Raw genomic sequence first — 27,503 nt, forward strand, 5'->3', positions numbered from 1 at the left:
AAGAATGAGGAGATTACTATCAAAGGCAGCATCCCAAGCAGTGCCTCTCATTCGACAGCTGGAGCTCCTGTGGCCCTTTAAAGGCCAAATCTCCCTCTGCTTTGTCTGCTGTCAGAAGCACAGGGCGCTCTTGGTGCTAATGAAACTGCCCTAAATTGAGCTGGAAAGAAATTCTTGGGGAAAATTGGTATAGACCACATTGGGATGCTTTGATTGGCACTTGTGGAGAGGTGTGAGCCTGCAATCTTGTTTTGACAGGCCGGGGATGATCTTCGGCAGGATATGCTTGTTCTGCAGATTATTCAAGTGATGGACAATATTTGGCTGCAGGAGGGCCTCGATATGCAAATGATCATTTATAGATGTCTGTCTACAGGAAAAGCCCAAGGTCAGTGCAGATTTGAAAACAAGGTGATTTACATTGTTTACCTCCCTTATTTTCTGGTAACATGCTGCAAACCAACAATTTTAAGCTCTATATTCGAAGATCCAAAAACCTGTGCCTGCTCCCTTCAAAAAAAAAAGAATATTTTTCAAAATTACAAATTAGCATGATTGATGTAAAGTATAACTTGCTTTTAGGTACTAATTATAACTTTGCAATTCAGATGTTAACTGTGACATTCTTTGTTTCCTTATAGGAATTAGTTGCTTTAATGACTATTCAGTTTTCCTTCATTTCCTAAGATAATGTAGGTGTTGACATCTGCAGTGATGATATCATAGTACCCAGCCTCACAGACTAGTGCTGTAACAGATATTGATAGACCAGGAAGAGATTCAGTTCCAAACTTCACTGTTTGGAAGTTTTCTCCTGAATGAATGTTACTTTTCACCAGTATAAAGTCAATTTTTCATAGTCTAGCATCATCCAGAAGAGAATAACCTGTCCAATCAAAACCATTGTCATCATTAACAGATAATTTGCATATGATTAGAGAAACCCTAACCTTATAAACACATTGTGTAACAACACTTATTTATTATTTATTACTTATTATTATTTGCGTGTGCATCTGTGTGTGTATACAAAATGTGTGTGGGTGAAGCATGCATGAATGGTCCCTGTATGGAGGTCAGGTGACAATTTGGGGATCAGTTCTCTCTTTCCACTCCCATGGTCCTAATAATCAAACTCAGCTCATCAAGCTTGAGTGGCAAGAGGATTTACTTGCTGAGCCATCTCCCTGGCCCAGAACTGTCATTTAATTTTTAAAAGAATTTTTGAATAGCTATAAAATTAGTCAAAATGAACAAACATGCACACTTTGAGCATGATTCAAAAATTTCTTTTCCTTTATAAAATCCAAACCTAAATATGCAATGAAAGACTAAATGGTTTGGTTTCATTGCTTAGTTTTACCTCTGAAGAGTATTGATGTTTTTATTTTGCAAGTTTGCTAAATTTTCACATTAATGCTTGCAATTGCACAAAGTATAGATGGAAGTTTCGGTCCCACCTGATCCCACAATGATTCATTCCCCAAGAAACATACAGAAGCTTATACTAATTATAAACTATTTGGCCTATTAGCTCAGGCTTATTATTAACTAGCTCTTACAACTTAAATTAACCCATAATTCTTATCTATGTCTAGCCATGTGACTTGGTATCTTTTATCAGTAACACATTCTTGTCTTGCTTCCTCTACATTTGGCTGGTGACTGTGTCTCTCTGCCTTTCCTCTTCACAGGATTCTTTTAGTCTGACTGCCCTGCCTATACTTCCTGCCTGACTACTGTCCAAACTGGCCAATTAGTGTCTTATTAAACCATTATGAGTGACAAATCTTTTTTTTTAAAAAAAAGAGAACCTGCTTGGTTTTTTCTATTTATTTATTAAAGATTTCTGCCTCGTCCCCGCCACCGCCTCCCATTTCCTTCCCCCTCACCCAATCAACTCCCCCTCCCTCATCAGCCCGATGAGCAGTTAGGGTTCCCTGCCCTGTGGGAAGTCTAAGTACCTCCCACCTCCTTCCAGGTCTAGTAAGGTGAGCATCCAAACAGCCTAGGCTCCCACAAAGCCAGTACGTGCAGTAGGATCAAAACCCAGTGCCACTGTTCTTGACTTCTCAGCAGTCCTCATTGTCCACTATGTTCGGCGAGTCTGGTTTTATCCCATGCTTTTTCAGACCCAGTCCAGCTGGCCTTGGTGAGTTCCCGATAGAACATCCCCATTGTCTCAGTGTGTGGGTGCACCCCTCGTGGTCCTGAGTTCCTTGTTCAGGAAATTCGGGACCAACCTACCCCTGGACCCAGCAATACCACTCTTGGGAATATACCCAAGAGATGCCCTATCATACAACAAAAGTATATGCTCAACTATGTTCATAGCAGTATTGTTTGTAATAGCCAGAACCTGGAAACAACCTAGATGCCCTTCAATGGAATAATGGATAAAGAAAGTATGGAATATATACATATTAGAGTACTACTCAGCAGTAAAAAACAATGACGTCTTGACTTTTGCATGCAAATGGATGGAAATAGAAAACACTATCCTGAGTGAGATAAGCCAGACCCAAAAAGAGGAGCATGGGATGTACTCACTCATAATTGGTTTCTAGCAATAAACAAAGGACATTGAGCCTAAAATTCATGATCCTAGAGAAGCTAAATAAGAAGGTGAACCCAAAGAAAAACATATAGTCATCCTCCTGGATATTAACCTTCATCAGGCGATGAAAGGAGACAGAGACAGAGTCCCACATTGGAGCACCGACTGAAATCCCAAGGTCCAAATCAGGAGCAGAAGGAGAGAGCACGAGCAAGGAACTCAGGACCGCGAGGGGTGAACCCAGACACTGTGACAAATCTTTGTAGTGTAAAAAAGCATTATCCCATAGCAACAAAGTCATGGGATTTCCTACATAGTTATACTACTTCTGAGTATTTTTTTCTTTTTAAAACCCTTTTAATGGTCAATGTTTATCCTTTATACTGTAGGGTTCAATAATGAGTATTTCTTAAAACACATTATGTATTTTGATCATATTCACCCTCATACCCTTCCTTTCTCCTTCTACTCTTTTCCCCTTTATGATGGTCTCCTTCCATCCTGAAGCCTGCACTTTCCTTTCATGTCATATATATATATATATATATATATATATATATATATATATGTGTGTGTGTGTGTGTGTGTGTGTGTGTGTATGTATGTATACATATATATGCAGTTTAATGTAGCTATAAAAACGGTAAACAAATGGAAGAATATATAGTATTTGTCATTCTGATCCTAGTATTTTTCACTTCCTATAATATAGTGATCTTTCATTGAATCCATTTTCCAGCTCGCAACATCAATTCACTGTTTTTTATGACTACATAAAGCTCCATTGTGTATATACCACAGTTTCTTTAACAGTTGTATAGATTCATTCACTTACTCTGGAGAAAAATCTCAAATCATATGGTTATTTTATTTTTATTCCAAGAGATTCTACTACTTAAACCTATTGTTGCAAAGATGCCATCACTATGAAGGTCATCTCTTCTTAAGGCCCTGGCAGAAGCCTTGGGGCCCTAGCCAGTATGTTTTGAGAGGTTAGCTGTTAAATGTAGAATCCTCTCTCAACTGACCCAGGAACCACTATAAATCATAGACAAGCTTACTTTTGTTCCAACAGTAGAAGCCCTGCTCCAAGCCTTTCCTAATTTCTTGCACACAGTCTCTGATCATTGCTGCACTGGAACTGTCATCTCTTGCTTTCCACCCTTCCTGGTCTCATAGAAGGAACCTAAGTCTTACATGTCCTAATCTGCTAAGGAAGTAAGAATGAAACCAATTTAGCGAGATGGTGCTTCTGATCTCCTTTAGATCACCCACACTTTAGAAATTGAGTAAATACTGGGTTCCAGGGGAATCCTTCAGTTCCATCTATTCCCGTCTGTTTGTTGCCACAGCATGCAACCCAGGTGAAATTTTTCACAGTTAATCAGGAGTTTCCAAAGAAACAACGGTAGCCTTTTCCAAAGAGGCAAACGTCAGAGGACGTATCTCCCTCTCCATGTACCAACACTCTTCTTGACGGAAGATTTATAGAGGGAATTATGCTGACAGAACACTTCTTCTACACAAATAGAGAGTAAAATGAATGCCGTTTTCAGAAGACAAGGTTATGTTTTCATTAGATTCTGGGCTTATTGGATACCTATTGTTCAAAAAGCATTCAGTTTTATGTGGTCATAGAATTTTTCTTGTGCCCGTCATCCTCTGATCATTTGATTGTGCAACTCTTAACTACTGTGAGGATTGTAAACATAAGAAAGTCTAGATTTCAATTTATTCCAGTGAGTATATTTATAAAGCACTTCCTGGAGAATTATTGGAAGATGCTCATCTCGGGAGAGGTTGAAATACTATTCGTACTGTTTTCATTATTTTCCAAAGGTTGCTAATATGTAAATATTTTCAAGACCTCTGGTTTTTAGCCTGTACAGTATAACGAGTTTAGAAGCACAGTGAAAAGCCTTGATGGATGAGTGGCCATGGAGGCAAAGGTCCTACTTAAGTTCAATCAATACATACTCCCTTTTAAAGGAAATCATTATTCCTGTTTCTCCTTAATGCTGTCCGACAGGAAAGGAGCATGTGGCTCTCCCTATGGCTTTTCTGTTCACCCTTAGAAATTTAACCCATAACAGAGGTGCTTCTATTAGTTTAAACAGAATTTTATTTTTAAAGTTGTGTGTTGTGTGTGTGTAGTAGTAGTAATGTGTGCATCCATGTTTTTGCATTTGGGAACATATTCATGTGTATACATATACATGTAAAAGATAAAAGTTGAAGTGGAATATCTTCATCTTCACTCTTCATTCTATATTTTGAGAAATAGTCTTTTATAAAAATTATTGAGAATTTTTACATGAAATATGATTTTATGCACTCCTTCTTTCTTCCTCCAACTCCCCCCATTTCTTCCTATCTTTGGACCTAACATGGCTACTGTACTCATGTACTTGAGTAGTTTGTAAACAGGGTGTTCCTACAAACAATGTTTATTGTAGGCATAATCCAAACAGAGTGCCCCTCCTTTCTGGATCATGCAGAAGATGTGGTGAAGGCAGGCATTGGACTAATGAATGAAGATCATTACTTTCACAGAAAGGACCCACACAACATCAAGCCAGCTAAAACTCAAGCACAAATGGATCATATGATATTCAGGCCCTACCCTGTACTGAGGAACTACTGACAGTTGATCATGTCTGAGGGGGTGATGATGAATCATTGGATTTGAGGATGTGGCCACCGGTCGGATTCCCATGTTCCAATGGACGACTCCATATCCATGCATATATACAGGCACTAACCGAACCTCTTAAGTTAGAAGGTGGAGGTGGAGAAGCAAAAAAAGAGGGAGTCTCTTGCTTAATTCAGAGCTTTCATACTTTGGAATCTGGCTACTGACTATGTCCTTTGTACAGCTCCTGAAGGCTGGAATTTATTGGCATACTACCATGCCCTCCTGACATTTACAGAAATACTGGGTATCTGAACTCCAGTTCTCACCCTTTTTAGCAAACACTTTACCAAGGAACCTTTTCTTCAGCACTCTGAACAGATATTTTATCATATATTTGACATGTTTATTGAGGGAATTATATTTTGTTCATAGGAGACAGAAACAGATTTGCTATTTAAATGTGAATGTCCTCTTGTAAAGTTTCATCACCCCTACCCCCACCCCTGACATGTTGATGTGGGAGTGTCATATCAATCTGTTGATTCCATTGGTTAATTAATAAAGACACTGCTTGGCCTTGTAGGTTAGAACATAGGTGGGTGGAGTAAACAGAACAGAATGCTGGGAAGAAGGGAAGTGAGGCAGACGCCATGCATCTCCTCTCCAGGCAGATGCCATGCCACTCCTCTCTGGGGCAGATGCAATGAAGCAAGCCGCCAGGTCAGACATGCTGAATCTTTCCCGGTAAGACTGGTGCTACACAGATTACTAAATATGGGTTAAGCAAGATGTGAGAATTAGCCATTAAGAGGCTAGAACTAATGGGCCCAGCAGTGTTTAAAAGAATACAGTTTCTGTGTAATTATTTTGGGGTATAAGCTAGCCAGGCAGTCAGGAGCCAGGTGGCAAGAATGCAGCCCGCAGCTCCTTCTACAACATGTGACAGTCAGTCTTCTCTTCTAGTGACCATGGGCCTCCATGATACCATCTTTCTACCATAGCTCTAGAAGGAAATCATTAAACTGCTTCTAACATATATAGAAACCTAACATATTCAGATTGATGAGAGCTAGGAAGAGTGAGCAGGAGCCACCTAGACAAGGCTTTTACAAAGATGGTTTGAGAGGAAGGAAGAAGTCCAAACAGTGCTGACAAGCACTGTTGCCACCCACTTGAAGGTCCATGGTCTAAGTGTGCTTCATCCTGGGAAGCAAGGTTAGCATCCTTAATCTCTCTCCGTTATCATCCAGGATTGATAGAGATGGTGCCAGATGCCATAACGCTTGCCAAGATCCATCTCCACTCTGGGCTCATAGGACCACTGAAAGAAAACACCATCAAGAAGTGGTTCAGTCAGCACAACCACTTAAAGGAAGATTATGAAAAGGTTTGTTCTTCTGGAACTAATTTTAAGTAATGTACTTAAATTAGAATATGCTTTGGTCCATTGATATTGTGATTTATGGGAAAGTAAATTAAATCCACCTTGAGTTCTAATTTACTCACTTATCAGCTATGTGAGTAAGACCCAATTTTACTGGCGTACTAACTAGATGAAAGTCTATCTGCCTTTTGTTTTCCTTCTGCGTGAAGCTGCTGGCTATGCATAAAGAATCTCTTCACTCAGATATCATGTTCTGTAGATGATGACTTCTGAAACTAAAACCTTCCAGTAGCTTCTACCTATTTGCACACAATCTCCAATTATAAATAAACCCTATATTAAATATCTTCTGTTATGCCCTGACTTTTCATCTACCATTGTTAAATGACTTGTAGAATGTAAGATAAATGATAGAAATAGATTATAGATATGTGATTGATAAATAGACAGATACATAGATAACATATTATATACTGGATAATAGGTAATAGAAATAATGATAGGTAATAGATAGGTCTATCTATACACAGGTGATCTATACTAGAAATAGATGGTAGATGATTACAGATTTTTTTCTCTTTACTATTGTTATTTTGTGTCATTGTTTTTCAACTGACAGGCCTTGAGGAACTTTTTTTACTCTTGTGCTGGCTGGTGTGTGGTAACGTTCATCTTGGGAGTCTGTGACCGACATAATGACAATATCATGCTGACAAAGTCAGGCCACATGTTTCATATTGACTTTGGAAAATTCTTGGGTCATGCACAAACATTTGGCGGAATAAAAAGGTCAGTTCACAAGCATTTATTGCAATAATTAAGCAATGCTCTAAATAATATATAGTGTATAATGGCAGAGGAGCCCATGAAGTAACGTTTACAAAACCCCCAGGGTAATATAAATACAATTATAAGTCTAAGAAGATGGAAGGAAGGAATTTTTTCAGTAAATTATTAACAAAAGAGAGTTTCTTCAAGATGTTAAGAAAATATAATGGTCTTCTTCCATGGGTTACTATATCTATTCCAACTAATTGTTTCAATTATTTGTTTTTTTATTTTCTTACAAACTTTAGATGGGAAATTATACATGAGTTGATAGTCCTGATCCATCTGGTATATTGTGTGTAGGGGTTAATCACCAGGATTTTAGCATAGTACAATTAACCAGCTCTCCAACCTGACTTAGCCTTGAAACACCCCTCAGATATTTAGTGAGGACTCAGAGTACTATGAATAAATGAATAAACAACAGTACAAACCCTGTCTTCCTTCACTGTTGTGGTTGGAAGGCAAAGTGTCTCACATGGGCTCATGCATCCGTATCTTTGTATCTACCGCTGATGGCCCTGACTTAGAAGGTTCTGGGTCCTTCGGGAGGTAGAGCCTGACTAAAGTAAGGGTGTCACTTCGGGAGGGGGTAGCTTAAGGTTTTCTGGTTCCTCTCCATGGTGTCCTGTCTGCTCTCTACTCCTGACTCTAGAAGGATATAGTACAACCTTACACTCTAGCCATCATTTTTGAGCCTCTGTGATGAACTGTGTTCCTTCCTACTATATCTTAAAAGAAACACTCCCACATATTTTGGCAAGGTAATGAGAAAAGTAACCAAAAGCAGCATTAAACTAATAAATAACAACATGATGGAAGAAAATAAGAACTCCTCATGGGAAACACAAAGCAAGTAACTGGGGTGAAAGGGGCTGGGCCAGGCATGCTGCTTTAAAGAAACTTTTCAGAGAAGACAGAGGCATAGTGTCAATGAGCAGCCTGTGGAGATGCATCACGGGGGACAAAGAAAATAGAATATTCCCTGGACCTGAGATTTCTGGAAACAGAATTCTCAGCCCTGTGCCAAAGCTGACCCTCAGCTGCTGTGAGTTTTCTGACTTCTGAGAGAACAAACACATCTCAGTGACCACTGTGAAGGATTTCATACCTTGTCCATAAACAAGTGCTCCCTTTTCATTGCTGTAATTGTGAGATTAAGAAGGATTGACACTAGCAGAATAAATCAAAGGGCATCAGAGCCCCAGCATTGCTTAAGGATTTTGGGACTATTTGCCTAATTACTGCAATGGAAATAACGAGGAATCTCCTAGCTTTCTAAAGCCAAATGGATTTTCCTTTGAAGTATTGCTTAATTATAATCTTTCTTTCTCAATTTTCTCTAACAAAGTCATAAATAAAAATGATTATGAAATCATGGACCCACAATCAAATTTTCACTCACTTCTCTGGTAATAATGACTATAAAGAAACTTCTTTGTGATGTAAGATAGACTATAGTAACAAACTCAGACTTGAATGTGATAAATTATTATTGGTAACTTTTTCTTATAAAGCAGGATAAATTATGAAGAACTTCATTTGTAACCACAATTCCTCTTCTAACCTAATTCTTTTCAAAAATCTTATTTATTGTTATATTGCCGGTGTATATGGACTTTCACTTTTCAATGCTAATCTTACACCAAATCATTGTCTGTCTTTTATTCATATTTTTATTGATTAAAATTGCTATTTGATAATCTCAAGCACGAATATAATCCATTTGGTTCTCTCTCTCTCTCTCTCTCTCTCTCTCTCTCTCTCTTTTATTCCTTCCACTCCCATCATTCCTGCCCAGACCTCCCTATAGGTCCCTTACCCACCCACATTCATGCCATTTTGTTTTGTTTTGCAACCCATTAATCTTAACTGGATTCTCTCTCTGTATGGCCACAGACTTGGACCTATTTACTGAAACCTCATGGGCTCAGTATCTGGTACAGCACTGAAGGCAACGGCTATCCCTTCCCTAGAATCCATCAACTGACAATAGTTCTCCATGGAAGGTACCCTGGTTAGTTTTTGTTTTCAATGTGAAACAAACTAAAGTCACCTGAGAGAGAGGAACATCAGCTGAGGAAATGCCTCCATCAAAATGGCCTGTGACTTGTCTATGAGACATTTTCTTGGTTGCTAATTGGTAAAGGAAGGCCCAACGTATTGTGGATGGTGCCAAACTGAACAGGTGGTCCTGGTTTTTGTTTGATGGTTTGTTGTTTGTGTGAGTGACTGTGTGTGTGTGTGTGTGTGTGTGTGTGTGTGTGTGTGTGTTTTCTAAACGTGAGTTAGAGGGAGCTAGCGAGCAGACTAGACTTCTTTTGTGGTTTTTTAATAAATTATGGCCTAGAAGTTTAAACTAAAGTAAACTCTGTCCTGTCTAAATAGCTTTTGGGCATAGTGTTTATCACAGCAACAGAAAAGCAAATTAGAATAGAGCAGTAGGACCCCACTCGTGATTACTTCTGACAGGCACAAGTCTAAGACACAGGTCTAGTGCTGCCAAATGTAACTACTGCAAGATCCTACTGTGAATGCCGTGTTCTGCCATGAAGATGGCTTTCCTTGTACTTCCCAGCTCTTACATCCTCTCGGCTCACTCTTCAGCAACCTTCTCTGAGGCTTCCAAAGTGTCTCCTTTAGGGCTGAGCACCCAGTAAGCATTTATTCTAAGAATACTGAGTATCCATGAGGTTTTATTTTTAATTCACTATGGTTCATCAACTTCATGGGATGTTGAAAGGGCAGCAGAAGTGAGCTTAGAGCAGCAGATTTTAGGGCCCCTTACCTGTCCACATGAGGCACTAAAGGGGCAACAAAAGATTAGGTCTTCTTGTAGCTTTTTTCTAAGTAATTTTAGTTATTTTTTTCACAAAAAAAATGTTATCCCCTGTTTTATTCAATAAAAACAGTATTCAACACTGTATATTGTTTTCATGTCTGTCATTTCTATGTGTTTAGCAATCTACTTTTCATACTCCAGAAAGGCCTTGTTTGTGTCACTGACCATTCATTCCCATGGTAGGAACTTTGTAGGAAGCTGGTGTCTCAGTGGGCTGCCACTCACTGTTAAAAGTAAGTAACTACATAAAAAAAACCCATGTAATAAAATAATTTAAGAGGTTATATGAACACTGGTTAAGGTCAGCTACTCTGAGGCTCTGAGGATAAGCTGTGTGTATTTGTGTGTGTGTGTGTGTGTGTGTGTGTGTGTGTGCATGTGTGTGTGTGATAGAGAGAGAGAGAATTTGTGTGTTTTATCCTAGTGCTATCACATACTTTACATATGATCTTCAGTCAATCTCATTTGTGTGCTTCAGTTTTCTCATCTATATTTTGAACTTTCTTAAAGATTAAATGATATATATCAGAGGGTGGTATGTATTTCAGCAAGCCACCCCTAACCTATGGGGTAATTTTGGACACAAGCAGAGGTGAGACGGACCTGGCCCATGTCATGGGGACTTGCCAGAGCCCATTCCCTGTAGTGTACTCCTCAACAACATCCGGGATGACAGCTCATTACTGGCTAGAAATCAGCAATAATAAGGATATTTATTCCATGGCAATTGGCAAAAGTCATAAACTCACAAACTAATTTTCTTCAATGAGAAAATTCCATAGGTTTTCAGCTGAAAAAATGAGATGGCTGAGAAAAGTTTGAGAAAAGGAAAGAGATGGAAGAGAGCGCAAGTTAAACCCTGACTACCCTGCCTTCCTGCCCTCCATGAGCCTCACCTATCACCTCTGCTGTCCTCTTAGCTTGTCTCAGGTGCAATGTGCTTCTCTCTGTCAGCCCTACTAGCCTTGATTCTAAATCTACTCTTTAAGGGAAGTCCTATGCTATGCCTCTAGAGTAAGCATAGCATAGGAACTTCAGCTGAGCTGTGGCTGTAGCGCTGTGGTAGAATAGTAAGTACCACGTGGTAGAACAGAATAGGTAGTATAGCATGCATACAATTCCCAGCAGAGGAAAGTGAGGAGGAAGGAAATGATGAAGAGAAGAGGTAAAGAAGAAAGGAAGAGAGGAAGAAAGGAAAGAAGGAAGATGGGAGGGAAGAGGGGGATGGAAAAAGGAAGGAAGGAAGAGGGGGAAGGGAGGGAAAGGAGGAAGGGAGAAAAAGGAGGGAGGAAGGAAGAAAGGGAAAGAGGGAGGGAGGAAGAAGAAATAAAGGGAGGGAGGGAGGGACGGAGGGAGGAAGGGAGGGGAAAATGCCATACATCTTATGCTGGGTGAACAACTCAGTTCTGAGCTTAGTAAGAAATACTAAGTCTATTTCTTGTAGACCACAACTACATGAGATACAAATGATTTTAGGAATAACTTGAGTTTATCTTTGACTTGCTTTTAAACCCTTTGACTTTTAATGTCATGCTATAAGTATGACTTACACCCACACATTAGAGCATTGATGAACTTGTTTTCATATCCAGACTAAGTCTGTCCCAACAAGTATCAGAATTCTATGGAAATCATAGCTATGCACTTCCCTCATCTATGATTCAAAGGAAAAGCCCACTAATTTTGAGGATCCCATCAGCCTTCTAGCCATCATTAAATCCTGGCTCAGTACAAATGCAGTTCATCGAAATATAGAGAAGACTTAACTGTTCTAAAAATGTTGTTGTCTTTTATCTATCCTCTTCTAAAAGGAGACAGGATGTACCTGAGTTTCTAGAGACCTTCTGACTCACTATGTAAAGTAACTAAATAGTTAACAATCAGGGACTTGACGAGCACTAAAGACATGTGATGCTTGCACAAGGGTCTGAACAAGAGGGAAAATGTTTTGCATTTAAGAAATTACCGGTGAAACTCAACTCAGGTGATAATTGCTGAGAGCATGGAGATCTCATGGGGGTTTAGTGTTCATTCTGTAAAAGCAAGCTCACGTTGACACTGTGGTTATATTGCTAGTGTGTCGTTTCCCAAGCTACCTAATTATACAAGGTTCTCTCCTACTCAATGGAGACTCCAGATTTGCCTTCCCAATTAACTCATGGATATTAGATAAGAGACTTGTGTCCTTACTGCTGGGCAGCAAAATGTGCTTTCTGGAATGTAGGGCATTTGTGATATCAAGGAAAAGGTAAGCTTAAGCATCCCCCAGTGCACCTCAGCCATTTGTGCCTGTGCTAACGATGCCATTTGTGATTAGGGGAGTGCATAGCTTATAGACATGTTGAAAACAGCACATCTTAGTGATGCTATGTGTTACTTCACAACCCAAATATTTCAATTTGACAAAAGTAATAAAAATAATCTTGATAATAGTGTTGAAGTGTGTCTCATTACCAGGTTCTGAACTTCAGTTCATGTACCAAGTACATCATTCAGACACTCAAGTATTTCACACTAGAGTCTCTGGGCTTCCGTTTACTGGCTCCTATCAGTCTCCCCACTGAAGGAAGTGAACTGTGGTGCCCATAGATTCCAGCAGACACATTTTATGGTCCAAAGTCCATGTCAGGCGCTGGTATTTCCATTCCACTCTGCATCCCCCACCTCCATCACTGGTATTGAAGTCTGTAGCTCTCTTACCGGATTGCTGTGGCTTTGATACAGGCACAAAGCATGTGTTGTGTATTGGGGGCTGCATCATGGAGTGTGAGCTCATATTCTGTGAGAATAGTCAAAAATAACTTGAAAGCCTCATGCATACTTGACATGTGATAGTTTCCAGAATCGAGACAGAAATGCTGTTATTTTCTGTTTTTGCAAGTGAAGGCAGAGAATAGTTTTGGTTGTTACAATGTGTGCAAGGGTGCCAGTCAACTGTACCATAACCCCTGGATGTTGCCATGAAGCTTCCATTTCTCCCCAACCTCAACACAGCTTGTTCTCCCCTGCCTTGGGACAGGTGTAGTTTCTTTAGTTAGTGCCCTATGTTACACTTTCCCCATATTTACAGTTTTGATATGTATATAATTCATACATTTAAAACATACAATAAAATGCCTTATAAGATGTTAAAACAGGGAAGGATGTCAAACCTAAAACTACATCTGGAAGTAACCAGGGTTGCTATCTTTGAAATAACCATATTCTTTTTTAGTGCTTAGCAAGCAGATCTCTACACTGTTTTTTACTTTTACCATAAAAATATTAAACAGGTGGAAATAACAAATCCTAGGATGAGTGACTTACTCATGTCTATTCTACAGATTTTAGTATGACCATAGACCCCCCTGGCTGTTGAGAGGAAGCCTGTGATATTATCTAGATTATATGACTTACATTTGAGAAAGATGTTTCTAGAATTATTGTGCCTTAAATAATTCATGTTTGCATTCTTTAAAGGGGAAGCCTTTTAAACCAGGTACACCTTATGTATGGCTGAATCTATATTTCAGTTCAAGGCACAAATGCATCATTGAAACATGGCATCTTAGTAGCATCTGGTAAGACACTTGGAGAAAAGAAGGCAGAGATCCTACATATTTGTTACCAGTTGTTCTCAATTGTAGTAGCTTATAAAGTTACAGAATTGCTGCCTAATTTGGTTATAAAGATCAGTGGGCTGCAGATACAGCTCAGTAAGGTAAAGACAGTTTTCCCACCAATGCTGATAACCTGCGCTTGATCCCTGGGATGGAATACACTCCTGGGAGAGTATGTGCATGCGCATAGATAGATAGATAGATAGATAGATAGATAGATAGATAGATAAAGGGTTAGTGAATTTTGGAGATGGCTATTTGAGTAAGAAAGTTCCCTGTAAGTATGAAGACCTGAGATAAAATCCCTAGGACTCATATAAAAAAAATCTAAGCATGATCATGTGTGTGTGTGTAACCCCAGCACTGTGAAGGGCACTGGTAGGAATCTCTGGCCCTAACTGGCCTCCTGCTACCTTTATTTTCAATGAAAGACACTCTGTCAAGAGAATAAGATAGAGAACAAAAAGCAGAATACCCAATATCCTTTTCTAGCCTACACATATGCATGCACATATGAGTGCACATGCACACACACATAGAGTAGTGGATATTTACATATATAACATAGGCACAGGAGAGGTTGGATGTAGAAGGAAAGAGAAAAGGCCTATTTGTCTTCTGAGTAGCCATGTGGAGGTGGAGGTGAAGCACCTCAGAACTCAGTAGCCCTGCACTGCTAGAATGGAGCAAACTACACAACCAGCACACTGCCTCCTCCTGTCTATCAGTGGTACTGCATCCCAGAGATTGCCTGGCTTTTCCACTCTACAACACATTTTGTGCTCACACCGCCAGAGCTCTCATTAGAAGACCAAGTATAGTCCATACTTTACTGAGAAAAAGCTATCCCGACAGAGCCTGCTTTATCATGGAATGTAAACTTCCCACACTTACTTACATCAGCACTGAAACCTTTGCCTTCCTAAATTGATTTTTCAGAGCTATTTCCTCTCCTCTTTTGATGACATTAGAGTCTCAGCAATCTTTTCAGATAAACCAAGTCTGGAAAGTTCAAACGACTTTGCCCCAGCACCACAAGTCTTCATGCTGCTCTGCTCAGCTTCACTCCTCGAAAGGTTTCCTGTAAATACATATTCATTTTGTAAAGTTATCAATTGGGTTTATTCTTTATTATTTAATAAAACCTCATTTTTCTTTTTCTTTGTTTATCAGAAGGTCTCCACTATGTCAGCTCTTCCACTGCCTTCTTCAAGGCATCTACATCTCAGAAAACCCTCTTTTGCTGCCTTCTGCAAAGCATGCTCAGTGTCTATCCAGAATGGCTTCCTTCTCCTGAAGCATCTGTAAATGGAGGTTTCTTTCCCATCCACCAGTTCCCTAATAAACACTCAGAGGATTCTATTAATTATAAAAGTTTGGCCGATGACTCAGGCTTACTATTAACTAGCTCTTACAACTTAAATTAACCCACTTTTATTATTCAAAATTTTACCACAAGGCTCGTGGCTTGTTACCTCACATCTTGCTTCCCCGGTGACTGCTGGCATCTTCCTGACTCTGCCTTCTTTCCTTCTGTCACTCTGCTTGAATTTTCCACCTTGCCTTATTCTGCCTGGCTATTGTCCAAATCAGCTTCTTTATTAACCAATGGTAATTATATATATTCACATCATAAAGAAGGGCATCCCACATCAGCCATCAAATGTTTGCCTCTCCAAGATGCCCTCTTCTCTTGTTTCTCTACACTTTTCAAGATACTGTTATCATTTACACCCAGATAATACAATTGAGATGTTAACAACATCTCTTGAAATAGTTGTAGATTCATATGCAATTATAATAAGCAAGAATACAAAGAGGTCTTGTATATTATATTATCTGTTTTTCTTTACCAATGGTAAGATCTTGTAGAATTATAATTTATCACAATAAGGTATCAAAAGTGACAAAGTCAAGATACACAAATGATTCTGCCCATCACATCCCTTATGGAGCCCCTTCATGGATGCACCTGGCTACCTCTCATTCCCAATCCTACTTTATCCTTATCCCGTGACAATCTTCTATCTATTGTCCCTTTCTACAGTTTGTGATGTCAAGAATGTTATATAAATGGAATCATCTTGAATGTACTATTTGAGGATTTGGGTTTTTTTTAACTGCAATATAATTATCTGGAGAATCAATGCAAGCTGTTGTGTTTTCAAACTGTGCTTTTGATTGACAAATAACATTCTACAATCTGAGTGAAATGAAGTCTGTGGAACCATTCATCTGTTGAAGGACATCTGGATCCCGAAGGTCTCTAACTCGTAGGACTAAATCTTCAGTGAACAACTCAAGTGTGGAATTCATGAACATAGGTCTGCATTTCTCTGAGATAAATGCTCATGGTTGTAAATGTTGGGCTATTTATAGGGTGTTTGCATATTGTTGTTGATTTCAATAAGCTGATGACAAATAGTTTTTCAGAAAGGAAAATAATGTATCAAAATGGGACATTGGGCACACATTCTACCAGCAAGGCTTGAGCAATCCAGTTTCTCCACATCCTTGTCACTTTCTTCACTCATACTGCTAAGTGTCTTCTGCCATATCATTGTAGATTTAGTTTGCATGAAGGGAAGGCATGCTGAATATCTTTTCAAGTGTTTATTGATTGTCTTCATATCCTTAAACATAAAATGTCTTTTTAGACCTTTTGTGTATTTTCTAGTCATGGCATTTGATATTTTTACTATTGAAATTTGAGAATACTTTTATATTCTTCATTCTAATTATTTGTTCTCTTTATCATTTTCAAGAATAATTTTCCAGATTTTAGATTTTTCTTTGCAACCTTCTGACACTGCTTTTCACCAATGTCACAAACACACCTAATTCCAAAAAGGATATGTCTGGCCTCAGTCCCAAAACCTCTCTTATTTTTATGACAGTTTTAACATGTTGTATTTTATATTAATTTTTAGTTTGTTTTCCTTTTAGATCAGAGGTTTACATCAAGGTACATGTGTGTCTCTGGATCCCAATTGTGTCCAAAGGCTACCTGCTGTCCTTTGAACTGTGTTCACCATATCATCAAGAAACAGTTGGCCATATTTGGGTAGTTTGTTTCAGTGTTGTATACTCTATTTCACATGTGTAGCCTTTCAGTGGTGCCCACAGCACCCTGCTGTGAGGTAAGGGTGCCACCTTGCAGCCTGGTAAGATGTGACATCTATGTGCACAGGTAGAATTGAAATCCCTATTTCCTCTAAAAATATTTGGCTGGAGAAGGTTGACTTTGTTTTAAAATATTCTGTTGTATTAGACTTTCCTTTTTCGTTCTTTGGCTAGGGAGAACAGGTTTTCCTGATTTTGTTTTGTTTGTCTTCGGTTGTCTGAATTCACTGATATTTCCATATCACTGACTTCTTTGGGTTCATATCTGAAATTTATGAGGCAAGAGACACGCAGGAAGGTTGTAAACCTGTTGTTCCTTGACTTCTGACATCATTGGGTGCTGTGTCTGTCATTGTCAGGGACTCTAATGTGATAGTTGGGTAGCATAAGGAAAGACGGTCGTCAGACTCCCAGGAATTTGCCTCCAGCCTAGATCTATTCTCTCACATCCTGAAACATGTATTGTAATCTCGGTCATCTGCTTTGGTAAGTCTCACATGGATACAAATGTCTGTCACTCGGAATGATGCTCTTCAGCCTTCCTGCTACACAAGGAGGAGAACCTACTTGACATCACTGTTTCCTCCTGTCGCAAGCCATCACATCATCTTATTTATTCTTTTGGAACATGTTTTATGTCTTTCCACTTCTCTGCATCTGTAAACCACAAACCCCATTCTAATATAAGCTATTATCATATGAGATCAAAACTTTCTACAAAAAGCTCATCTGATCTTTCCAAATGCACCCTTCTTATCTCTTCATATTGCAGATAGAGCAATATTTTCATAACATTGTTGTTGTTACTAGGTGCATTTAAATTGCCTATATACCAGTGTTATTTTGTGGGGAGAAGAAATAAGACAGGTCTCACGTTTACAAGGCTTGTTGCAAACTTACTATGTAGCCAAGATGATCTTAGATTCCTGATCCTCCCAACTTAACCTCTCCAGTTCTGGGACTACAGTTTGCTCCACCTTGCCCACATTTATGAAGTACTGGGAGTGGAATTCAAGGCATAGTGTATAACAGGCAAATAGTCTATCAGCTGATCTATATCTCCAGACTCTAACACAATGATTTTGTAAGCTCCTTAACCTTACCTGGCGTTTTTGCACATTCTATTACAGAGTCTAACAAATGCCTACTGGTTGTTTACTGTAGTGCTCTGACATTTGGGAGTCCAAACCTCTAGGTTGAAGTCACCTAATGAGCAGCAACAGATCCTGAATGTCTGAGTCCTCATTGGAGCAACCACCAGTAAACCCTTCTAACAGTGATCTTAGCATACTAACAACTTTACACAGATTTATGTGTGTTGTACGGTTAAATGGTGATCTTACACAAGAGTAACAGTAAATGTCAAATATGAATAACCTATCATTTCTTGTGTTGAGTAAATTTATCTCCTTAATAATTACTATGTGCTCATAATATATTCTTACATTTCCAAGAATATCAGCATTTTTAGATCACCAAGCCACTCCTTACATCTGCTGAAAATCTAGAAAATATTCTCAGCATTTTCGCAGAATGCTAGTTTAGGAGAAAGCCTAGTCCTATGTTTATACCGAAGTTAATTTTGGAAACAGAATGACAGAATCATAACAAGCTTACTCTGTGGTTTTCCCACATAAATGTTAAATTATCACCAGCTATTCACTATGTGGCTCTTCACTATATTTTATTTTATTTTCCATATGTACCAGCACACCATAGATATATTGTTTCAGGTGTGAAGGCCATTAAAGGAAGGAGGAGTGCTTCGCTCTCTCCTGAGAACCACATATTTCACTTCAACTTATTTTAAATCATAAGATTTTCAGCAAGAAATAGGGTATATTGAGGAAGATTTCTTTTAAAATCATTAATGTGTTATTTTATTTATGTTGTATGAACTTGTGTAAACATGTGTGTGCCTGGGTACACATGCAGAACTCAGAGGACAAGTTGTAGGTTCTCTCCTTCCATCATGTGGTTATCAGGGATCTAATGCAGATCTCCAGGTTTGGTGGGAAGTGCCTCTATCCACTGAGCCACCTTGCCAGACTGAGAGGATTTATCACAAGGGAATTATCTTAATATTTATCACTGAATCATTACAAGAAAAGGGAGAGCAAGTGGGAAGGAGAAAAGGAAGGTAACAACACAGAGAGAGAGAAAGAAAGAGAGGAAGAGGAGGAAGGTGTGGGAAACAAAAACAGTCGAAAGGGTAGGAGGACAGAAACAAAAGCAGATATAGCTGGGACAAGCACTGATATAGCAACAAACCTGGAAAACAATTTATGCCCTGGATTTCCAATAACACAAAACTTCAGAGAGAGAGGCCTCAAGTCACTATGTCTGTGATCTAGGATTAGGTTCACTTTTGAGTCAATTCATAAAGCACAGCACAGCAGAAGCCTGTGTATCACCCAGGGACCAGATGGAGCCCTTGTAGCTAATACTTTCTTTCATTTGCAGAAGAGTTCTAGTGTAATTCTTATTTTTATAAAGTTTATTGAAAACAAGCAAAAAATATAAATAGGGAGGCTTTCATTAGTTGGGCTCCCTGAACATTTCAACTGTGATATTTACACAGTGAAATCTGTTTCTTCAATATTATTCTTAGTTTACATTTTCCCCTAATGTGGATGCTTCGCTCGGGTACTTGAAATTCTGTGTGGGTTTTCTGCACCTGATTTACCATGGCAGTTGCCTTGCTGAGGAAGAAAGGGGTATCATTTCATGAAGACAGAGCCACGACAAGTTTCCAGGAGAGATCAGTTTGGCCAGCTGTAGTTTTATCAGCTTTGAAAGAGAAAAGTACATCTGGCACACTAGAAATGTTCAGGAATTTGTAAGATATTAGACTTTTCTAAAACTACTTTCAAAACTCTATTCAGAGTATAAGACAGAAAAGAGTAAAAAACAAAATTCTGTAGATTTGTTCCTGATTAAAGAACCCTAGGATGTTTGTGGTAGTTTGAATGTAATTGGCCCCCACTTCCATAGGGACCGGCACTATTAGGAGGTGTGGCTTTCTTGGAGTGGGTATGACCTTGTTGGAAGAAGTGTGTCAGTATAGGAACAGACTTTGAGGTTTTATACACTCAGGATACTGGCCAGTGTGTCAGTCCACTTCCTGTTTCCTACGAGGTGTGGGACACTTGGCTATTTCTCCAACGCAATGCCGGCCTGCATGCTGCCACAGTAGACTGAATTGTAAGAGAGTCCCCTCAATTAAATATTTTCTTTTTAAGAGTTGTCGTGGTCATGGTATCTCCTCACAGCAATAGTAAACCCTAAGACCATATTCTTAAAACTACCGAAACACCGTGCATAAGGCACTTTTCTCTTGCTGTGAGGAAATACTAGGGCCAAAAGCAACTTCAAGGATAGAAGGGTTTGCTTTGACTCATGCTTCCTGTAGGACAGAATCCCTTGTAGTGGGAAAGGCAGGGCACGCTGGCAAAGCAGGAAGCTGGCTGGCCATATTTTCATATATCAATACAAAGCAGAAAAAGAGTAAAAAGTGGGGAGAGGCTATAATATCTCAAAGTCCAACCCTGGCATGCATTCCCTCCAGCAGGACTCCACTTCCTAAAGGTCTCATGGCATCCCCAAATAGCACCACCAACTGGGGAACACATATGTCAATCATGAGTCTAAGAGGCACATTCAGTCTTTAAAGCACCACAATTAGTGAGAGTGAAAACTAAGAACGTATAAGATCTGTCAAATGTCTAACAAAAGAAAAGATCGATGTAAGGACCCACGTAGTCAAGCAGTTTATAGTGATTAAATTAAATCCTAAACTAAAAAGCAGGAGGTGTTGGCATTTTTGAGTGTGAAGACGAAGGGAGGCTTAGCTGTGACAGGATTCCACTCTGCAAACACTCTTGGCTGTTTGAAGACTTACAATAATATCCAGCGGCGATATCTAAAGTGTACCGAGAGCTCTCTATGTGGCAGTAAGTGCTTTTCTGTCATTTAAGCTATGTGATCCTCTCAGTAATGTCAATAATCAAGTGTCCCCATCCCAGCTGGTAAAGAAAGAAACCCAGGAATGGAGACAGTAACTCTCTCATCAAAGGCAAGAGCAGTGATGCTCAAAACCCAGACTTGACATGTGGATCCTGGGGCATGCAGCCTGGGCTCTGTGCATGGAGCCTCCTCCAGCCATAGCAACTCAAAATGCACTGCACTCTCCATGAACCAGGCACATAAATGTTTCCCACATTGGGCCTCTTAGAAAGTCTAACAGCTGAGTACTTGATATCCAATTTAAACTCTAGAAAATGAAGTCACAGCAAGTTCAAGATTAGAACCTGTGCTTTTATCTTGTGTTTCCATCATCTCTTCTCCCAACTTTGCTGAAGTTTGGAGCCATAAAGTGCCTCATAGCAAAATTTACTGATCATGGTTTAAGAAGTTAGAATAGAGACTTGAGAAGTTTTGCTCAGTGTGGGTGTTCAATACATTTTATTGAATAAGTTATTGGTTGAAGAAAGGCAAAACAAGTCGAGTGTCAGTTTTTGTTATTCTGATCTCTTGAAGGTCAGCATGTATTATAAAAATAAAATACTAACTTTATTATTCTATTTTGAGACGGGATCTCTCCCCTCTGAGACCAGGCTAGCCAAGAACTAAACATGTTGCCTAGGCTGTCCTTAAACTCATAGTCTGTCTTAGCCTCTGGAGCACTGGGATTCACAGGTATGAACCACAGCACCATGCTTTAAAGTTACACTTTAGAACAACCACAGCCAAACACTGTTTTAGAAAATGCTTTGTCTGGAGCCAGAGTTCACTGTCTCAGATGTGCTTGCAAAATTTTTCATTTGAGTTCTCATACTTCAGAAAGGTCTACTTAAGTCATATCGGTGGGATTTCCAGCTCGACTACGTTTTCATTAAAACGTAACAGCACAGGACACTGTTCTGTTCTAAGGAGATCCTGAACACCCTCTCAGTTTCTTCATTTGTAACTTGGTGCAGCCTTTCTTGAACCCGGACTATCACATTTAAAACGCATTTCGTTCTGCTTTTCCCACAACTATGACCCCTCTAGATGCTATGGAAGACTGTAAGACTAGCTGGTGTAAAATCCTCCTCATTGGTATAACTGCTGAGACCTCATCAGATAAAGAGACCTCTGCCCCTCTCCCTGCTTCTCTTACAGATGCTAACACTTCATCTCAGAATGAAATGTGACTTGCTTTTCCACTCGTGGACTACAGGGGGCAGTATGACTTGTGTGAGAACATGGTCTGCAATGTGCTGTATGCTCAGTGTTCTTACTGAGTCATGTGTGAAGTGAATTATGGCTGTCTTTTTTAAAAACAACTTTCTGTTTGCGAAGCATATGACAGTAAATTGGTTACATCTGTTGTTCTTGTTGCTTCATAAATTATCTTTTGAAAGAATTTGTTATTATAACATCTTAACTTTTATCCAAACTCTCATCCTAAGGAGTCTGCCTTCCAATTAAAGGAAGATGGCTTTTTGGGCATTGTTATGCCGAACTTAAGTTCTGTTTTATCATCTCGAAATGCATCAGTAAATATGCTCTTGGTAACAACTTTCCACTGATCCACAGTGACCCACACTGGACAGAGAGAGAGAAAGAAATGCATTGTGGTAACTTCCTTCGATAGCCCTAAAAGCCACGTCTTCTCCTCATGACCGCTATTGTTTTTTATTTATAGGGACCGAGCCCCTTTCATTTTTACTTCAGAGATGGAGTATTTTATTACTGAGGGTGGAAAAAATACACAGCATTTCCAAGACTTTGTGGAGCTTTGCTGCAGAGCTTACAACATTGTCAGGAAACACAGCCAGCTGATCCTGAGCCTTCTGGAAATGGTAAGTCCCTTGGAGAAACAACAGTCCCGAGCTTCATTCGTGTCTCCTCCAGTGATCCATTTCTCCTAATGGCTTGGACTTCCCCCAAAGAGCTTTGAAAACAGAAAGGAGTGAGCAACAGAACATGCTTCTTGACAATTTAATGTTAATTCAGCGTTGTCATCTCTGACACTGCCATCATAGCATGCATTCAGGGGAATTCCTGGGTAGTGTTGACTGAGGCTCAAGGAAAGTCATTTTTGAAATAACATCTTTGATTGCATTGTCCCCTTTCAAAAAACTACCACAAAAATATGTGATTAACATATAATGTCAACTTCATGATGAAGATGAGGCAGACTCATCCTGACTCCCTTGTCTCGATATCTATCTGCCTTTGAACACTTAACCACTATTCAGATTAAGAAATGAAGAGTCAAGAATACAAACTCTGGGGTTGGAGAGATGTCACAGCAATTTAAAAGCACAAACTTCTCTTGCATAGGATCTGAGTTCAGTTCTTAGCACACTCATTGGGTGGCTCCCAAATGCCTATACCTCTAGCTCCAGGGATCTGATACACTCTTCTGCAGCCAACAGGCACCTGCATGCCAATAGGCACACAACTACATACAGATACATACATATGCATTTAATTCAAAGCAAAATAAGTCTAAAAGTGTGACTGATTAATTAGTGATTGGACAGTAGGCATTTAGTGGCATATATCAGGTCTACTAAGCTGGGATCCTATCTTCGCTGGGTCACAGAGAACTCCATGTTTCATACCAGAGCCCACTGCAAAGAGATGAGGAATAGTCACTGTAGAAGGAGCTGCGGGCCTGCTTTTCATCCCGCCCGGCTCCCGCATGGCTAGCTTTGCCCCCAAAATAACAACACACAAATTGTATTCTTTTAATCACTGCCTGGCCCATTATATCTAGCCTCTTCTTGGCTAACTCTCACATCTTGACTAACCCATTTCTAATAATCTGTGTATCACCATGAAGTCGTGGCTTACCCGGAAAGATTCAGCATGTCTGACCTGGCAGCTGGGTCCATGGCGTCTGGCCCAGAGAGGAGAATCATGGTGTCTTGGGTTGGAGAATCATGGCAACTAACTCACTTCCCTTCTTCCCAGCATTCTGTTCTGTCTACTCCACCCACTTAAGGACTGGCCTATCAAATGGGCCAAGGCAGATTCTTTATTAACCAATGAAATCAACAGATTAACATATGACCTTTCCATATCAAGTCACATAGTAAAAGGGAAGAAGAACCCAATAGAAATATCTTTTGGAGAAAGACGTGGTGATTTCTTTGAGAGCATATATCCAAGGGAATCTGCTGTTGGAGAATAGCATACCACTTGTCCATCAATGTGTGATTTAGAGTCAGTAAAACACAACAGCCTTGGAGCTTTCAATTTTGCGAATAGTTATTAAGGAGACAAAATTAGTGTTTAGATTTTGAATGCCAACTTGAAACTTTAATGGTTATATTCTTTGGATGTACTTATACTTAACCCTAAATATGGTTTCCTTATTAAATGATGATAATAGCTCTTACAGAATTAATAAATACATGACCTAGTAATGAATGCATCATATGGACCAGACATTATTCTAAGATATTCATAGATTAATTTTTATAGCTCTAGTTCATAATTAACATAAAGAACTAATGATAGTCTCCCATATAGTAGAGTTTAGTTAATTAATTCAATAATATGAGATCATGGTTAATTTAATTTAAATACTGTCAGGCTAGGGATAAATTTCAGCAGGGAAAGTGACTACCTAGCACTGCAGACAGTTGGGTGTGAGGGAACACGTACGTAATCCCAGAATCTCAAACAGAGAGGAAGGGGCAGGAGGACCAGAAGTTCAAGGTCATCTTCAGACACAAAGCAAGCTCGAGGATAATTTGGACAGGATGAAATACTGACTCAAAGTTCAATCAATCAATCAATTAAAAGGTTATTGTCTAATACAGGGTCATACACACATGTGAAGAATTTAAATTTGTATTATTATTGGATAAAGCTGAAGATTCAGTTTCTCAACTTCACTAGTTACTTTTCCACAATTCAGATTTCTTTAATGCGTCCTTCTGTTCTGTTTTTTATTTTTTGTTTGTTTGTCTTTTTGTTTTTCCTGTACTGGGAATTAAACACCAGGCCTCAGGATCATCTCCAAGTTAACTTTCCAACTTCAACCAGTGATTCTTATTTGTTGATCTGTGTTCTTGATCGAAATTATGTTAGTCTCTACTGCTTTTATAGCTGATTCCATGATACAGAGAAAACTTTATGCATTCTAAATCCTCAAAATTGCCTCTATTTATATAATAGATATCCAGGCACTATCAATTCTAATGTCCTATTAACCTCAGGTATGATCTAGTTGGATTTTCCAAAGATCTTAATCATAAATCCATGAGCTCTCAAGGACCTACTATGTGTCAGGGACTGTAAATGATAAGCTAACATATAAAACCCAGAGTCTTAAATTTTTCAGTTGAATAGTAATGATAAAATTTGCATATATAAGTACCAGGTGCCCAGTGTTTGTAAGTGATAATGATGCTATAGAAACTACAGAAAAGGAGGAGTTCCCTTTCCAATGACTGCCTTAACCAGACGCGGACGTTCAGAGCAAAAGCCCATAAGCAGAGTTTTATTGATCTGTTTCTCCAGTGACATTAAATTATGCTGGATGACAATTAAGTGTGATAGGCTAATATGATTGCAGATCATCTCGGTGAAGAGGAACATCTTGTTGAGACTTTTTCTTTTGTTTAAATAAACTTTCTGCATTCCTTTAAAAATACTCATCAAGGTAATTAATCATTAAATAACTTAAATGTTAGGCCAGGCTTCGTTGTTTGTGCCTGTAATTCTAGCAGTCAGAAAGCTGAGGCAGAAAAATTATAGCTCCAAGGCTATCTTGTCTCTAACTACAAAAGCAAAAATGTAATATATTTAATTCAAAGGAAATAAAGGGGCTGGAGAGATTGCTCAGTAGTTAAGAGTGCTTGCAAAGGCATTCAGTTCCCAGCACCTGCATCCAGCAGCAATTTATCAAGATCTGTGAATCCATTTCTGAGGAATCTAATGCCTCTTCTGGCCTCCATGGGTACTCACCCACAAATGTGCCTCACACACGCACACACACACACTACATTGTAAAATTCAACATATAGTGCTTTAATCCTGTTTAGAAATAATTTCTCACATAAATAATGAGTCCCACCTGCCTGAGATTTAGTTGAATCTATCTTGACTTTTAGGATAAGGTTGATACATTAGCAGTTGAGGTTGCTCATGCGTGCTAAGTAATAATCTTAGATTTAGACTCTTACAGAAACAGAAATAAGAATCAAAGGCAATGCAGACTACTTAATCCCACAGATAAATCCGCACACAACTGCAGTTGTTTCTGTTTCTGGTCATATACTTCCCAGATCCCCTGCTTTACTCCAGTGTGTATCATATGGGACTCTTTAGATAAAGTCTTCAGTGACTATTTCGGGACCACACACTCTCTAACTAAAGCTTCCTTTAAAAATTAAAACAAAGCTTAAGTTCGTGAAAACTTGCTTTCTACATACACGTTTAATATGGCTTTCTTCCTCCATTCTGACTCTCATGTTGACATCTTGAAGCACGGTTCAGTGCACTACACCATGACCCAGTTACAAGTTGAGAAATGCTTGGCACAGGTCATCGAGGCTGGGTTCTGTGAATAATCAATACCCAGGATCACGAGGCATGGGCGTTCAGTGGGTTCAATGTGGAGTTAATGACCCATCCTCGGCAGAAAGCATCTTGTTGCCAGATATCTGCAGTGCTTTTCTTTTCTCATGAGGAAAGCAAGGAAAATTTAATCTATGTAATTCCCATCTCGCTTAAAAGCAACATCTGTAGGAGACCCAAGTGTGTTGCTGGCTGAGTTCACTAGCATAAAAGCCTGTATTTCGTCAGCTTTTCTCCCATTAAAGAAAATCAATATCAACTATTACGGAAGACTCTCAAAGAACACAGGGACCATTCAACCAGCTTCAAATGTTTATCACTCCCATTATTATATCAGATATTTCTCAGTGGAAATCTTTCTAGAAGGTAGGGAAGAGGCACTGCTTCCCTGAGCGAAGTTACCAAAATAGAGCAGAGCAGACTTAGTAGAATAGAAACAAGAGTGCTGGCCTTAAAGATGAATGACTCATCCATCCAGTGTTTGCGTCTGTTCATACCTACCTGTTACAGCTGCCCTCTCCCTTCCCCACTGCCACAGACATCCACTTCACCTGTGCACTCCAGACAAAACCTGTGAACAGACATAGTTCAATAGGATGAGCTATGGAGCCATCTATATTCTCCGGTATTTCCATACTCAAAGAACCTCTGCAAAGAATGGGAAAAACAAAGTGTGGATATGGGACTTGTTACCATCAGTCAGTCACATGATGTAGAGTTGGATTCATCTGGTTTGTCAGAGTCTAAATGTGTCCGCTTGTATAGATAGATGATTAGACTGAGATGAATAGACAGACAGACAGACAGACAATGGGCAGAGGAGAGAGTAAGTATACTATATATCCCCATAGAAAGTATTTGACAGAGTCCTGACTAAGCTATTGTGATTCAGAGAAATGAGAATGAAATTCAGACTCCACAGAAGTCTGTTCATAGCAAGTGGATGATCCTGC

The 27,503-nt window shown here is 39.3% G+C and overlaps 1 protein-coding gene across 3 annotated transcripts in view; it reads left to right on the forward strand.

Moving 5' to 3' along the window:
* Pik3c2g (phosphatidylinositol-4-phosphate 3-kinase catalytic subunit type 2 gamma) overlaps window positions 1-27,503 on the forward strand; it is a 314,439-nt gene that overhangs the window by 198,529 nt on the left and 88,407 nt on the right. For all 3 annotated transcript variants that reach the window (XM_041640636.1, XM_041640645.1, XM_041640651.1), the window contains 4 exons: window positions 259-388; window positions 6,443-6,579; window positions 7,196-7,365; window positions 22,658-22,814. In XM_041640636.1, the coding sequence (XP_041496570.1) occupies window positions 259-388; window positions 6,443-6,579; window positions 7,196-7,365; window positions 22,658-22,814 (594 nt within the window). The remainder of the gene's footprint in view (window positions 1-258; window positions 389-6,442; window positions 6,580-7,195; window positions 7,366-22,657; window positions 22,815-27,503) is intronic.

This window comes from Microtus oregoni, unplaced genomic scaffold (genome assembly GCF_018167655.1).
Source record: "Microtus oregoni isolate MIOR12 unplaced genomic scaffold, Mior012 000002F_ref0000024, whole genome shotgun sequence".
In the NCBI taxonomy this organism is placed as follows: domain Eukaryota; kingdom Metazoa; phylum Chordata; class Mammalia; order Rodentia; family Cricetidae; genus Microtus; species Microtus oregoni.